This window comes from Pogona vitticeps, chromosome 2, assembly GCF_051106095.1.
Source record: "Pogona vitticeps strain Pit_001003342236 chromosome 2, PviZW2.1, whole genome shotgun sequence".
NCBI classification, from domain to species: Eukaryota; Metazoa; Chordata; class Lepidosauria; order Squamata; family Agamidae; genus Pogona; species Pogona vitticeps.
In genome coordinates, this window is record NC_135784.1 from 137,088,042 (window position 1) to 137,103,725 (window position 15,684).

General features: G+C 42.5%; 1 protein-coding gene across 1 annotated transcript in view; it reads left to right on the forward strand.

Moving 5' to 3' along the window:
* Positions 1-15,684, forward strand: part of LOC110091241 (CMRF35-like molecule 7) — a 48,417-nt gene that overhangs the window by 13,392 nt on the left and 19,341 nt on the right. The window contains exon 2 of the mRNA XM_072990602.2: positions 5,701-15,481. Within this exon, the coding sequence (XP_072846703.2) occupies positions 15,439-15,481 (43 nt within the window). The 5' untranslated portion in view covers positions 5,701-15,438. The remainder of the gene's footprint in view (positions 1-5,700; positions 15,482-15,684) is intronic.

Sequence of the window (15,684 nt, forward strand, 5' to 3'; positions counted from 1 at the left end):
TACCAATTTTAGCCTGCCTCCTCTTTTGTGGAGTTACCAAAACCACCCAGGAGGAGGCATATTGTTGCGTTTTAAAACAGAACTGCAGAATAGTCACAGACACCCCTCCCCCTCAAAAAAAATCTGTTAAAGGAAAAGCAAGAATGCACTTGATTCTCACAATTGTGAAAACTGAATGCAGTTTTCATTGACATTGCAATGCCAGGTGCTGTGGCTTCACTGTCTCCCAATTAAAACAAAAAGTAGGACTCACTCCCAAGTCGACCTGCATGTAGTTGTGCTGCAAAGGGACGGGAGAAACCCACTTGGTGAGGCTTCTGCCCCCTAAAGCAGGGTCCATGTTGACAAGGACTGATGGAAGTCACCATCGGGAGGGCTCCAAGATTCCCCCAGTCTCCTTACATGTTTATAGCTGGGATACTGTTGGAAACCCAAGTGCAGAATCCGAACTTTTGAAGGGTTGTGTTGCATCTTCCTCCGGATACATTTGACTACTTCCTCCATCATCCATAGTCACCAATCCTAGATGGAATGATGGAAGTTGTAGTGCAACATGTCTGAAGGATGTCTGGTTGGGGGAAGAGCTCCTCAAATGCACTGGAAAAATGAAGAGTATAGGCACCTAATCTAAACCGAAACCTGCACGAATGAATTATATCTGAAAGCATCAAGACAAATCTTAGCATGAAATATTCTACTTAGTAAGGCACCTCTACTCTGGGTCATATTTTTCAAATACAGTGGGGTCTCTACTTAAGAACGTCCCTACTTAAGAACAATTCCACTTAAGAACAGCTCCATTTGCTAAATTTTGCTTCTACTTGAGAACAAAAATCCAAGATAAGAACAAGAAAAAAAACTTTCCTGCTCTTTTTTTAACCTTAGGTCATCTTAGGTTAAAAAAAAGTTCTCCCCCTAGTGGTAGAGTGCGTATTAACCAGCTTTCCATTAGTTCCTATGGGAACTAATGCTTCAATGTATGAACGCACCTCTACATAACAAAAAAACAGCCAGAACAGATTAATTGGTTTTCAGTCCATTGCTTCAAAATTAGCTTCGTCAGAAGTGCTTTTAACACTGTTCCCTGACCTAAGGGGAAAAAAAAGAAAAAATATCCCCCTCTAGTGGTAGAAGGCGGAATACCAGCTTCCCATTAGTTTCTATGGACGGAAAAGAGCAGATACGGATTAAATGGTTTTCAATGCATTCCTATGGGAAATGCAGATTCTACATAAGAACTTTTCCACTTGAGAACCACCTTCCAATACGGATTAAGTTCTTAAGTAGAGACCCCACTGTAAATAAAGAAATGCTGAACAGGAACATGTCTTCTGGCTCAAAGGGATATAGAAAATCTGGCTCCCAAGAGTGAACAAGGCCCAGCAAGATTAGCAACTGATGGAAGTGGAATAGCAAAATAAAACTTGCCAATAATGATCATGATCATTGGAAAAGACAGAACAATAAGCAATCAGGAGCTGACCATAAAATAAGTGGTCTGTTTGCAATGGATTACATCTGTAGAACTGCCTTGAAATTAATGGAGCCCTGTGGAATTCAGCTTCATGAGGTTCTGACTGAATAACAGCACTGATCTTACTACCTTTAGAAAACTGGAAGTTCAGGGAGAAAAGATCTGTAACTACTGTTAAAGAGGGCTTTAAAGCACACTTCCTGGGTGCCTCTGTAGATTCTTCACCACCTACTGTCACTCCTTGTCTCCAGCCAAAGGAGCCCTGCTGTTTATTGAGTAATCCAGTTAGCTAATTAAATGCTAGACAGCCGGAATCAATAACCAGAACTCTCTTTCCTGACTCTATGATTTTTCTCCGAATAAAAAAGCAATGCAGTTTAGGTTTGCAGTTGGTCAGCTCTCTGTCCATTTTGTGTGACTGATAGAAATGTAAACACATACATTCAAATATTGATCTGCTTACTGATGCACCTGAAATAGTGTGACTTGATCAGCTCTAAAGATGTAAGTAAATCTGCCAGATTTCAGACAGCTAACTTCAGGGCTTTGTATAACACCCAACTCTAAAGTGTGCTTAAAAAGAAAAAGCTAGGTTGAAGCTATTTGTGCTGCCATCCAGTCTGTGCCTGGATCCAATCTGATTTGTAAACTCAACTCGCTCCACTTAGGAGCCATTCCATTTGATTGGAACCTCATACAAGTCAGACTGATTTGGTTCAGAATTTTGGGATTTGTTCAAATTCAGTGCACAGCCCCAGCATCTGTTCTAAGAAGAGGAGGCAGCTGCATTTTATACTAAATATAGATTCTGTTTTCACCGACCAGCACTCTCAGAATGGGGTTTTTACAAGGGATGTATCAGATAAACTGAGGTGAAAGGAACCTTTCTAGCGAGTTGGGCTCAGGGTGGAGATCGCCATTGCTATTTTCCACAGAGTTCCAAGAAAGATCCACCTTGGAAAGGGTCTCCCAAGACGGGGCCATTTGCTTTGCATATGTACTTGATTGCCCCCCCCCATATTTCATATTGTCTATCCAGACAACAAAAGGCTTCATACAATCAGTGAAAAAGAAGGAGGGGAACTATGGTAAGATGTTCCTCCCACAAGCCAAGTTTTATTTATTTCCATCCCAGCGCAGCAGAATTTAGAGTTGTGGCATTTTTTTCAATTCCTTTCTGTGGTCAGAATCTTGCCAGAAGCTTTATTTTGTTCATGTGTTTTGTGCTCCCCCCCCCTTTTTTTTTGTTATTTTCTCCTGTCCATAGGCAAAGCTGAACTTGGCAAAGTGGACTGGAAGAGATAAGGGGAGCCGATATGAAGGGAGAAATCCCCTCTGCCCTCTTCCCCCTCGCCCATGTGCTAAAGGCAGACAGACTAATACATATGTATGTACGGTGGGCCGTCAAGTTGATTCTGACTTATGGTGACCCTTTGCAGGCTTTTCCAGGTAGAGAATACTTAGAGGTGGTTGACCATTCCCTTCTTCTGGGGGCGCCCTGAAATTGTGCGGCTCACCCAAGGCCACACAGGCTGGCTCTTCTGTGGGGAATCAAATTCCCAATCGCTGGCTCCACAATCCAGTAAGCACTGAGCTATCCAGCAAGCTAGACAGAATTATAGGACTTTGTCTATTTGGATTTTTTAAAAATCGTAATAACCTAACCACCTACTGTTTCCTAAATGGCCACTGGAGGGAGCCATATGACAAAGTAGTGATGCTAAATATTATTAGCTAAACCACGGTCATATAAATACAGAATCTTAGAAGAGTACAGATTAATTTGTAGAACAGATGGGAGTCTCTATGCCCATTCACTCTAAAACAGTCTATTCCTAGGTGATATAGGCTAAAGCAAGCAGGCCGCAGCTGTTGTCCCCCAGCCTGACAGGAAGTGTGGCTCGATATAAAGAAATATGTTGCATCCTTAACTTATGTGTGGCTTTTCTCCCTTTTGTCTTAGGCACACCATTTAATCTGTGTCTGGCGTCTTGGTCACAGAAAGAGAATGGAATTTGTGAACCATCTGCCAGTCGCCAAAGACACTCCTCATATACCTTATCAGATAACAACACCAACACTTGACTTTGGTTGGCTTACGAAAGGAATATCACACCTTTTTTTATTTACTTTTTTTAAAAAAGCTTCTAGAGCACCCAACTGAGTGAAATACTACTCAGGGTGATTTGTTAAAGCTGCCAAAGGAGTGAGAGTGCTGAAGAAAGTAACCTGATCTACTCCTGTGCCTTCAGCAGCAGCCACACCAGCAAAACCATCAAGCAAGGGCCTGTCCAGACTGGCTGTTTTGAGTACAGGCTGGATCAAGCCACAAAGGGTCTGTTGAGGGGCAGGGAAGGAGAAAGGTGCCATTTGGCTCAATCATATCCCGTCTCCATAGCGAACGGCCCCTAGCAGCCTAATCAACGATCAATTATGCTCTTCCTTGTGCTACAGATCCATGCAAATCAAAGTCTACCCAGCTTACTTGTGAGTAAGGACACAGCTGTGGCAGCAGCCAAGGATAGCTAATCAGCAGAGGTGGGGAGCTGGCCATGGTGACTCAGCCTTCCATCTTTCCAAGGTCAGTAAAAGGAGTGCCCAGCTCACTGCAGGAGCAAAGTGTTGTTTGCATAATTATATTATAAACTGGCCCAGAGAGTGGTTTAGTATTATGGGGTGGTGTATAAGTTGAAACAACAACAACAACAAAAAAACAACTTGGAATTCAAAAGCTTGGTGTATCTAGCATCAGGTAAGTATTTGCATATTTAAATGGACCATCACCAAACATAATACTGCAGGCAGCAGCTCTCAGACTTTTTGACACATCAGATCACACCTTCCATCGTTAGTTAGTAAGTACTGTTTACACAGAAAGAAAGCAGGAATGTGAGGAACCAGCCTTTTGAAGCAGGGAGGGGATGATTCTCATGGAGTTAACTGATTCACCTCTCAGGGCAGAAAAGATAAGAGCATCTCTGGCTAAGGAACATCTCCATTGTGAGGAACATCTAATGTTTTAACTCCCATCTTCCAGAAAGCTTTCCTTCCACCCCATACTAATGGTTCTATTTCCTTTGCTCACATAATGTGGCGACCTGATATCGCTGGCATGTCACAGCCGAGGGCTGGAGAACCTTTGGCCCTCAGAATGGTTTGGGCAACAACTTACTATTAGTCATGCTGGTTGTGGGGAGGGTCAGTGGAAGTTGTACACCAAAAACATCGGGAAGATGAAAATGTTCCCCAGCTCTGTCAGAGCCACACAAAGGCTTAAATCCTGTTGCTTAGTGTAGCAAAGCACAGCTAGAGTAGGCCCATTGAGTGAATTGACATTTGGTGAGTCAATTCTTCTGTAAGTTCCATTGATTCAAATGGGCCTACTCTAGTCATGACTTACCACGCTAAGCAACAAGGTCTCAGCCAACATCTGCCTTCCCCAAACTTCAGTCCTAGCACTTAAGAGAGCAGGAAATTTTTCACAGCTACAGAATATCTATCACACTGAAAACACCCTGAGAGGAAGAGAAGGCAAGAGGACATCTCACTTCTTCATTCTTATTATACGATTGCTAAAACCAGGTCACGATTTTCCTTGGAGGGATGATAATAATCTGAGGATGAGACGTGCAGTGGGATAGAAACACCTCAGCGCTGGATGCTTCTCTGAGGTACTGTAATCTCATTTGGCACCTGCATCCATGTCTGGTTTAGAAGAAATCTCACGAAATGGGAAAGTACAGCCTGCAAGCACTTGGAAGCAGAGAAGTTTCTTTATGTCAACAGGAGGCTGGTGTGGGGACTCCAATGACAAGAAAATAAAAGGAATGCTGCAGGATCTTGCAGGACAGCCCTTCCATTCCTCCTTGCCACAGTTCCAAAATACACTGAATCATAAGGTTGCTTACAACCAAGGAAGTTCTGTTGCATGCTCAGGATGGGCCAGCATGAGCGAGTCCCCCTACATCCTTAAATTAAACCCTCCAGAGGGTTTAGAAGATTTTTTTAGAAGCTTTTGGGGGAACTCCTTCAAGAGGTCAGCTTCCTCCTCCCTGATGGTCATTAGGTTGACATACCAGACACTCACAGTAAGTATCAATGATGCCACTTCTCTTGCTGGCAGATGTTTGTGGAAATATAATGAGCAGGAACTCACAGTGTCTTTGAAACAATGCCAGGAATATCAGCATTGCCCTGTGATAATGAATACCACATTTCTGTTTTAGTTACAGACGGCCTGGGTGCCTGGAGCCAGTGGAGAAGCTGATGAATGGAACTGTTTAATAATCTTAATTGGATTAGGAAGGATTACTACCTTGGACATAGTGATGAATATCATGATGCCACTGGTCAGCTGAAATGGTTGCCATTAAATTATTCCAAATGATTGTCAACCTCTGTAAAAATGGCAAGAGGCAATCTGTGCAGGGATTAAAGTAATCATGGGAGCTTGTCTTCTACCTTAGTAAAATACTGGTGATTAAGCCTGCATGTAATCAGAGTTACCTTTATTTAGGGAGCATTTGCTTCACCAAAGCTCATGTCTCTGGATCACCTATTCCTCCATGCATTTCTTCAACAAGTCTGTCTGATTAATGCTTAACTTTTACATTGCTCTTGTTGGCATGTTCAAGACATTCATCATCTCAGCAATCCTTACAACAATCCTGCAGTGCACATCAGTGACAAGATCCTGCCATAGCAGATGAGGAGCTAAGGCTAAGAGATAATACAAGTGGCCAAGGAGTTCATAGCAAAGTTGAGATCTGAGCCAGGAATATCCTTCCCTTAGTGACTAAGCTTCATCAACTCGCATCTACCCACTTGTTTAAATTCAGGAATGAACAAACCTAGAATACCTTTTGCCAGTAAAGGTGATTTGTAATTTTAACTTGTGCTGTTCTTTAAAGCAGGACAGGCCCTGATATTGAGCAAAACAAGATAAGAGATGGTGTGAAGCAGCTGGATGTTTCAGAGTTGTGTGACCTATCACCTGACCTAGCTTGCTGCCTTAAGATATTGTGGAGGATGCTGTTCTATCATTATTATTAAAGAAAGATCCATGTGCCAGTCAGCCAGCCTTTAGGTATGACATGGCAGAGACACCATATTGTCCTTCAAATTGGACAGCAAACTGTTTGGGGCAAGTTCTACTATGAAGATTCTCTCTTCTCTCACCAACTTGTACCAGCAGCTCATCCTGTGCTGATCAATATATTGCTGCCACCACCAGCTCCCAAGACCTTCCACAATTAGACTGGTCTATCACGAAGACAGAGCTGCCATGAACCACTGAACTAGCCCTAGCCTGCTTCACAGGTATGTTGACTGAATCCTTCTGGGGAAGGAAGATTTATTGCATGATGGCTAAAGCATCCAGGAATTATTTGCTGGAAAAAATGAACCAGTATAGATCAAATTCATAGATAAGACTTCCAGAAACTGCCTTGGAACCACTCCATTGGGGGGGTTTCAAGCCCCTGCTGTATCAATGGCTTGCAAATCAAAAGGAGGTTTAATAAACTTGTCCTTGCCTACCCCAGCGTCCTCCAAAGGGGCTAAACTAAAACCCCCACCATCCTTGATCAGAGGTGACGTGGTAGGGAGCTGTAGACAAAAATACTGGGAAGGCATCATGTTGTGAAGGCTTCAGTAGGTGATTTTTTTAAAAAAAATCTGATTCTTTGGTCTAAACCCAGTTTTGAGTACCAGCTGAAGTAGGTAATTGATAAGTAGCTGAATGGTAAGATATGTCCCACTGTATCCATGGGTCTACTCTAGCTGGGACTAGGAACTGGACCTAGGCATTTGATTCCAAATCATCATAAGCAGAATGCTTTTCCGGTGGAGACCATTTACATATATAAGGGCCAAATGATGAGAAATGAATGGTTATGTCTTATTTGCTTATGCAAACCAGCCCTAAGCCAGTTTCACAAGTGAGTTGGCCAGATGCCATAAATGCTCAACATCCATGAACCCAGTTGAGTCACAGCCTGGTCCATATAGAGGAGTCACATTTTTCAGCAGAGCTGGGGAGCAATTAATTTCTAGACTACATTTCCCTCTGAATCCGCCAGCCACCATGGCTACTAGCCTGCAGATCGGCAGAATCTGGCAGCTGATTCTATATCAGCAAGCCGTGCGCCCTTGAAAGGAAGGGGCGGTGTCTTTGTTCTAATTACCAGCTCGCCCCAATCTGCCTCTTTTGCCATATCAGACCTCTCAGACATGTAGCACTGGAAGATTTGCTAACCTTGTAGGAAGAAGAAACAGTGCGAGCTGACCTCAAGATCTCTTTCTGAGGTGACATTTCCCTCAGCTCTCCTTTGACAATTGAGGCTGGAAGAAATATGTTATCATTTTCCTTGTTTCTATGATGATTGATGATGATATATTATTATCAATTTCATCATTGTACATGATAACCTTGTTGTAAGCCAGTTTAAAGACTTGTAATCAAAAAAAACATACAGTATATAAAAAAAGGGGAGGACATTGGTTAGACTCATGTACCCCATCAGATTGAAACATTATAGGAACCATGTCAACCCATAGCATCACCCACTTAAATACTGGCTGTATTATCCGTGCCTTGCCTTCACAGTCCTGATCTTCCAGTGATCAGGTTTACAGTACAGTACTGTAGCGGGCACGCTGAAGCCTCTACTAACTCAGGCCTCCAGGAGTGCTCACTCTTCTTCTTCAGTTGCTGCCACCAAATTTTATTCAATATTTTTTTAAAAAGACAAGTGTTGTGTCAAAACAAAAACTTGTTTATTGGTTTAACAAAATAAAGTAAGTAAATCACAGGATGTTAATCAAGGTCTCTCACTCACTGACACACACAGACTCTTCCCTCACTGACTATTTGGCTCACAGGCCCATAGACACACTCATCACTCACTCTCACAAAATCTCTCTCTCATCTCCCATCTTCCTCATCATACACCCCTTTATATATTCCAGCTCCTCCCCCTTCTGCACCACCTTCCGTCCCCTCATTGGCTGATGTTCCACTGCCCACCTGTGACGGACAGGTGAGGGCAGGGCTGAATGCTACAAGTACATCCATAGATTGCTGGGGGACCATTTCTGTGAGCCAGTTGAAGGATGTATTCAATCAGCTGGAAGCTTGGAGAGGTGGGGAGAGCTGGTTCTCTTTTTCCAGCTGCCTTTTCCGATTCCTGTATGGCCTTTTTAGGAAAGCAATTATTGTGCTTTGGCATAATACATCAAGCATGTATTTCAAGTCTTAAGTACTTCTGAAGAACTTGAAAGAAAGGAACTGCGTTGGCAGCTTTGGCCAGCCTGGAGAATAATAATTAAATACGGGAATGGTGAGTGCGAAGGATGAATGCATTCCCCTAACAGCAATATGTGCTGTTATTCTGCTAGGTTTTGCGGGGGAGAAATTCATGAATCTATAAGGGCTCCCTGTTCTTTTTATTAACACAGGAACTGGTCCCATGAAATATGCTCCCATTATTTGCCTCTTCAAAGGGACTTGCCTAAGAACCTTAAGATTTGGATTAATAAATTTTGAAGTATAATGACCACTCTTTCCAGATCAAGTTAAAATAAAAAGTCTTACATATTTTCAGATTGGAAGAGAACCTGGCTTTTCAAGCTTATGGCCAACGAAAGCAAAATGAATGGAGATAGGGCTGGGCTTCACATTTTGTTGCCTGAGATGCAACCAAAAATTAGTGCAGGTGATGGTATATAGTATTTCTCTCACACACACAAACCAGACATGTTATTCTGGCCCATGAGGCCAAAAATCACTCAAATGTTCACCCCCTCCTCTGACCATAACATCTCAACAGCAAGATAATAATTATAAAATTTTCTGCCCTTTTATGACTCTTCAGTTTTGCTGCCTAAGGTGGCTGCTTCACTCTGACTAATGGCAAGGCCATCCCTGGATGGGGAAAAGATAGAAAGGAACCCGGCAAGTCTACATGGCAGGCATAGAACTGAAAGGAAATCCATCTCATTCCTTTCAGGTGGACCGATGGGTGGATGACTTTGGGGCCAATTGTGCTCCCAAGCAACCAGTTGGAGTCAAGGCTGGGCTTGGTTTAAAAGAGGAGGAAAGAGAGGGAGGGAAAGAGAGGGAGGGAAAGGTGCTGGGGCTCATTCACAGGGTCTCCTAAAAGCCATGCCTATGAGATAGGGCCCATATTGCTGACCCAAACATCCCTAAACTGGTGTCCTCCAAATGTGCTCCACGGAGGTTCCTGTATCATCCCTATACCCAACGGCCATTAGAATTAGCCCAGCCTACATGGAGGGCTTCAGATGAGGGAAAGGTTGGCCTCTGCATATCATGAGATTATGAATCCTCAAAACAAACAGCAGAGGACGTCTGACAGGACTGAAGGAAATAGCGATGGTTAGCTGTATAGATCCCACCCATCATCTCCATGAAAATGTGTGAGCATGGTAAGGCAGTGGGCAAAAAACACTCAGGAAAGTCCTGCTCTTACGCAGACTCAGCCATAAAACTCAAAATGTGACTTCAGACCAGTCATTCCTTTTTAGCTTGGTCTACCTTGCAGGATTGTTGTAAAGGGATAAAGTGGTAAGGAGAAACGTCACCTACACTGCTTTGAGCCAATGGCAGAAAAGATGGGATACAAATACTGAATAAATAAGATACAGTAACATAACTTTATGACCTTTAACATTCAAAAATAGAAAGCTCCCGCACATAAATACATTGATTGAGCAATATTACAGGGGATTACTGAACCAGAATGAAGCACTTCTAAATCAAATTAATTCCAACCGCAGAGATTATAGTACATGCTGAACTCATTAAGAGCACTGAGGCTTACTTGCAGTCCACTTTGGCCTGGTCACATCTAATAATAGCAGACAAGTTTTTAAAGAAAAGAAAAGAAGATCCTTAACAATATTTCCTGCCTTTGTTTCTGTGTGATTTTGTATTTGGTCCACATCAGTGTTTCTAAGCAAGCATGAGGCATATTTGCATGAATGAAGATTGTTAAAATGCAGATTCTCCTCCACAACCTCATGACCGCTCCCTGTTGTGCTCATCTATTCATCGTCTCCCACCTCTCATTGCACTTGAGAGCTCCTATCCAGCATTGTCACAAAGAATGCACATCTATGCGGGCAAGTGTTCAGAGAGGTTTCCTCAACATCCTTCCAAATTTCTGCATGAAGTCTAATTGCATTGCCTTAAAGCAAGGCTCTTCTGATCACTGACCCAAATAGTTTGATGCCTTTTATTTCCACCAGATGAGCAGCCATTTCAGTGATTAATGTGATGCTGAGGCAAGTGTTCTCCCCTCTCACAACCAAATCTTCTCCAAAAAAGGGACTAAAACCCCCATTTGGGTGGTTGAAACAGACATCCTTTAGGTGGCATTGAGCTATGTGCAAGAACAGCAATATTGATACTTATTTCCAGCTGATTCTTTAGATGATATTGTGTGATTCTCAAGGATTTTCAGACACAGAGGTAGAAAAGAAACCAATCATATTCAGGATGTGTGGTTTCTAATACCTTTTCAGTTGGCATCTATGTTTGCCACCTAAATCAGGGCGCAATCAGATGGACAATTGTCTTGCAATTTGGCCAGTGCTGGAGACAGGCTCATTTGTTCCTTTTCTTGGCAACCACACAAAGTACATGCCATCGTGAGCCAGCCCACACTGGTAAATGGCTACTTGCACCTGTCAGGGGCTACTGGGTTGTTTAGGTGCAAATATGATCACTCTGTTCTGGTTCGGTTCCAGCATATATGATTGCTGGGATTGAACCAAAGCAGATGACTTAAGTTACTCCTTTCCTTAAGCCTTGAGATCCTGAGAAATGAAAAGCTTCCTTTCCACTTTCTTGTGGAGGGAAAGAGAGAGGAAGTGTTCCATTTCTTTTTGAAATTTCCTCTCCCTTCCTCTTCACTGACAGGCGTGACATAAGCTTCCCAATGTTCAAGATTGTTCAGTGGCTTAAGCAAAGCATGGGGGAGGACACAGGATGGTGGTTTTTTTTTGTTTGTTTGTTTTCTTGGGTTTTTTCTGTTTTTCTTTTAAAGGAGATCAGAGTGGTTTAGATCTTGCTAAACAAAGTGGTTGAGATACGGTGTGGCTGATTCTTGCACATGACTGCAAGGAGTGCTCCAAATCACTTATTGCACTCACAGTGACCTTGTTTAGCATAATCTAGACTGTTTGGGACCATCTAGTCACAGCCTCAACACACTGAGGCAAATGAAAAGTCTCCTGTTCAAGAAAAAGATGCAAAGGCAATATTCTTTTTATTGCCTCCTCCTTGGGCTCACACACAGATGCTTTGCTTTCAGCCATCTGTTAGTGCCTTGCTTTCAAGAGCTTATTTATTCAGCCAAAAGGAAACAAGAAGAGGCCCAAGGAGGGCTGCCAAAGTGCCAAAGGCTGTATCTTTCTCTGTCTGAGGCAAACTAGTGTGCCCAAAGCCCATTTTAAATCAGTCCAAATCAAACTACAAGATAGCTTAATTGTACTGGCTCTGATATGCTAGAAATCTGGTTTGTCTGAGCGTTTCTCAAGAGCTTATATCATCTGTGGTCAATTGTAAAATCTTCACTCTTCCATGGGTCTGTGGCATTTATCCTCCACCTTCTCAAGACCTCCATTTCACCCCCAGGGGAAAGCAGCTCTTGCTCACCTTAGAGAAACAGATGATTATTAATATCCCACACAAGAGAAAAGTAAATGATCCACCAGAAACAAAATTTATGGCTGGACTTGTGGCATACTTCTCTTTTAAGAGAAGTGTAGGGAATTATTTTTGAGCAAAAGTGTGACTTCTCCACTCTCAGCCTAGCAGTTCTCATCCCAGTGTGTAGGTTGAGCTTTTTTTAAAAATATAATGCATGGGTCATCTTTATAAATATTGATCCTTACAGATGCATTGAGATTAGTCTATCTGGAGGAATAGGCAACAGATATTAAAACTTAATTAATCTGAATGTTCTTTCAGAGAATTGTTATAGTACTGTCAAAACCATGTTTTTACAGTGTTCACTAATGTATGTGATCAATGTGTTTTTATAACCTATGACATCTGAAACCCAGGCATTTCCTGATGTAAATGTGTGTAAAAATCAAGTACAAAATATCATTGTTTTGGTGATGTTAGAGGACCTCAGTTTACTTTCCAAATACATTGAGAGGTATGCTAAACGTGAAAAGGGGCACACACAGACAATGTGGCTATTTAATAGAATTGGGATAAGGTGGTGTTACAATAATCCAACATTACCTAACAGATGACATTGTTACGCCATGCAAAGCATAACACGTGCGCACTGTACAATCAAACTGCATGATAGCTTCCCCCCCAGGGAGTGGGTGTGCAAGACACAGACAGGGAACCATCTCTGCTCCATAAGAAGATACCTCTTGTTGGATCACAGCAAGCGGGGGCTGCAGGAATAAGGCAGCCCATTCAAATATAGCTTTCTTGCCTTTGGGGGGAGTGGAAGTGAAGTGGAATCATGGGAGTGAGTTAAGAGTGCAGTAATCCCTGAAGGGTCCTACGTTCTCCCCACCACCACCACCACTTTCAATTTTTCCAGAGTGGATATGGAGTACTGATTTGGTTGCTTCTTTCCCTATTAAAAGCTGGGCTTGGCAACAGGTCCTGTTGAGGTTCCAGGCAAGAGGGGTAGGCAAGGGGGAAAAAGGGGGGAGGACGCATTTATCCGGAGCAGTCAACTTCCAGTCTCCCTGGAGCTCTCCGAGGTCCTGCCTGATTGTGGTTAACCTCTCTGCTTGTCCTCCACCTTCTTCTGCTGTCCATGACACCCTCTCTTGATATCTTTGCATTGCTTCATTTCATAGATGAGAAAATTTGTGTTTTTTGGATTGCCAGTATTCCCCAGCTAGTCTACGTAGCTACTGGCTAAGCAATTCTGGGGATTGGGATCCTGAAAAGTAACTTTATCCAGCTCTGCTTCATCTTGCCATATTCTGTTGTTGGCTTTTGGTTACCTTCTGCTCCAGATCAGTTCTCCCTTACTCATGCTGACCAGAAGAGGTATGTTGTGTGTGGAAAACCAGGAGCCCTATGCAATCCGATTCCCACTCTACCCCTGCAAAAAAACAGGAAGCAGGGAAGAAGACATGCACATTAAGTTTAGGAATAGAAACTGATGAAGAAAAGTCGATATAGTCTGACTAAGCTATTGCTACATCAAAAATTCAATTTGTCTAGAATGCTATTTCTTGATGTGAAAATGCACAAAAAGAGGAACTTGTCGTGGGTTGGTGGGGTGAGTAAATGGAGTAAAGCAACGCCCCTGGCAGTGTAGGATATGATGCAAAGTCACAACTAGTAGTCAGCAGACTCCCTGATATCAGTCTAGAGGAGGCAATATGCTTGATGAAGGAGTCTTGAGTTTTGTAGCTCACCATGCCTTGAAATTGAATGTACAGGCTCAGCAAAACTCAGTTAATACATATAATACATATGAATATAGCAGGGAGTAAAAACACCACACTCTTAATAGTTCTCTTTTAAGCCTTTAAAAGCTCTCAATGCTATATATTCTGGTAAATAAGATTGGAACATTTTCATAATTGTGCAGGTCCTTTACACTCTCCCATACAACAACTTCCAGGCTACAAAGCACAACTCTGTTCCATGCAACTGCTTTTCAGGTTGCAAACCCCAGTTCAGTCCAGTTCAGTTCCAGACTTTCAGACAGCCTGTGGTCTCTGACCTCTGGAGAGGAAACTTGGAGGTGAGATGGGGAAACCACACAGGCCTCCTCAGGCCCACAGGGTGGAGGTTGCTTATATTTGCTTCACACAGTAATGTTTTATACCCACCAAAATAAAATAAAAAATGATACTTTATTTTCTTGTTTGGTCATGTTTACATTCTACAGCCATCCAGAAGTACACAGAGCTATCTGGTGGAAGAATAGTATTATCTTCTGAAGATAACATTGAAGAGTCAAGAAGATCCATGAATTCAGCTGAGATTATGTGCCAGCCTGGAAATATTCCTACAACATAGGAATAATATTCCCGAATAAGTATTGTGGTACTTTGAAAAGTACAACATTAAAGACTAAAAAAATTTATTTCAGCAGCAAATTTCATGGATGTAATCCACTTCTTCATATATTGTACACAAGTTTGTTCCAGATTTGTGCTCCTTCTGAAGGAGTAGATTTTATCCAGGAAAGCTCACACTTAAGTAAGTTCTGTAATGTTAAAAGTACCACAATACCTTTGCTTCCCTGCCCCTTTGTACCTGAAGAAAAGTGTTCTGTGTCTGTGTCTCTTCCATACCTTTGTGTCTGAACAGGGAAGTTGCCCGTCTTTGCTCTTGTTGTTGTTATGTGCCATCAAGTTGCCTCCAATTTATGGTGACCCTTTGAATTGAGCGATCTCCAAAATGTCCTGTCCTCAACAGCCCTGCTCAGCTCTTGCAGATTCAAGCCTGTGTCTTCCTTTAAGGAATCAGTGAATCTCATATTTGGTCTTCCTTTACTGAAGCCCAGTTCCCAATAATTCCTGCCAGTGGCCTTGCACTCTTGGATTGCCTGGAGGCTGAAATCTAACAGTATCTGGGGACCCAAAGTTGGAAGTCACTGTCCAAGGGGACAAGCAAAATCATCCAGCTGAGGTTGCACTTTGCATGTGTGTCCCACCTCCCGATGTTCAGATTAGCTTTGGATCTCACAAGACCACCATCATAAATTGTATTCAGTTCTCTCACTGTTTACGATTTGTTGATTCTAAATGTGTGAAAGATGGGAAAGGAAGCAAGAGGAAGTGATGGTGCAACATCAAGAAACAAGAAGCAGAACAGATTGTTTGCTCGTTACCACCAGGGCAAGATTTGCAGATGCTGCAGCTCATGGTTGTAAACTCTCCCTAAAGTCTCCCCGTCCTTTTAGAGGCAAAGGGGTGGAAAGGAAGCAGCTGTCCAGACCATGCAACTGCTCTCCTTGGTTGCCTTGCTACTCCTCCTTCCAGGTGAGACACTTGCTTGTTTTGACATTTTAAAAGAACCTGATGGAAAAGTTTGCTCGTCTGTGAATTTGAGTTGCTAAATAGGTTTAGTTTGGCACAAATGAGAAAACATTATACTCCACACAGAATAAATGTTGAGATCTTGGGAAATGCTGATGTTAACAGAAAGTCTAACAATTTAAAGAAAATGTAAAGAAAAATGATAG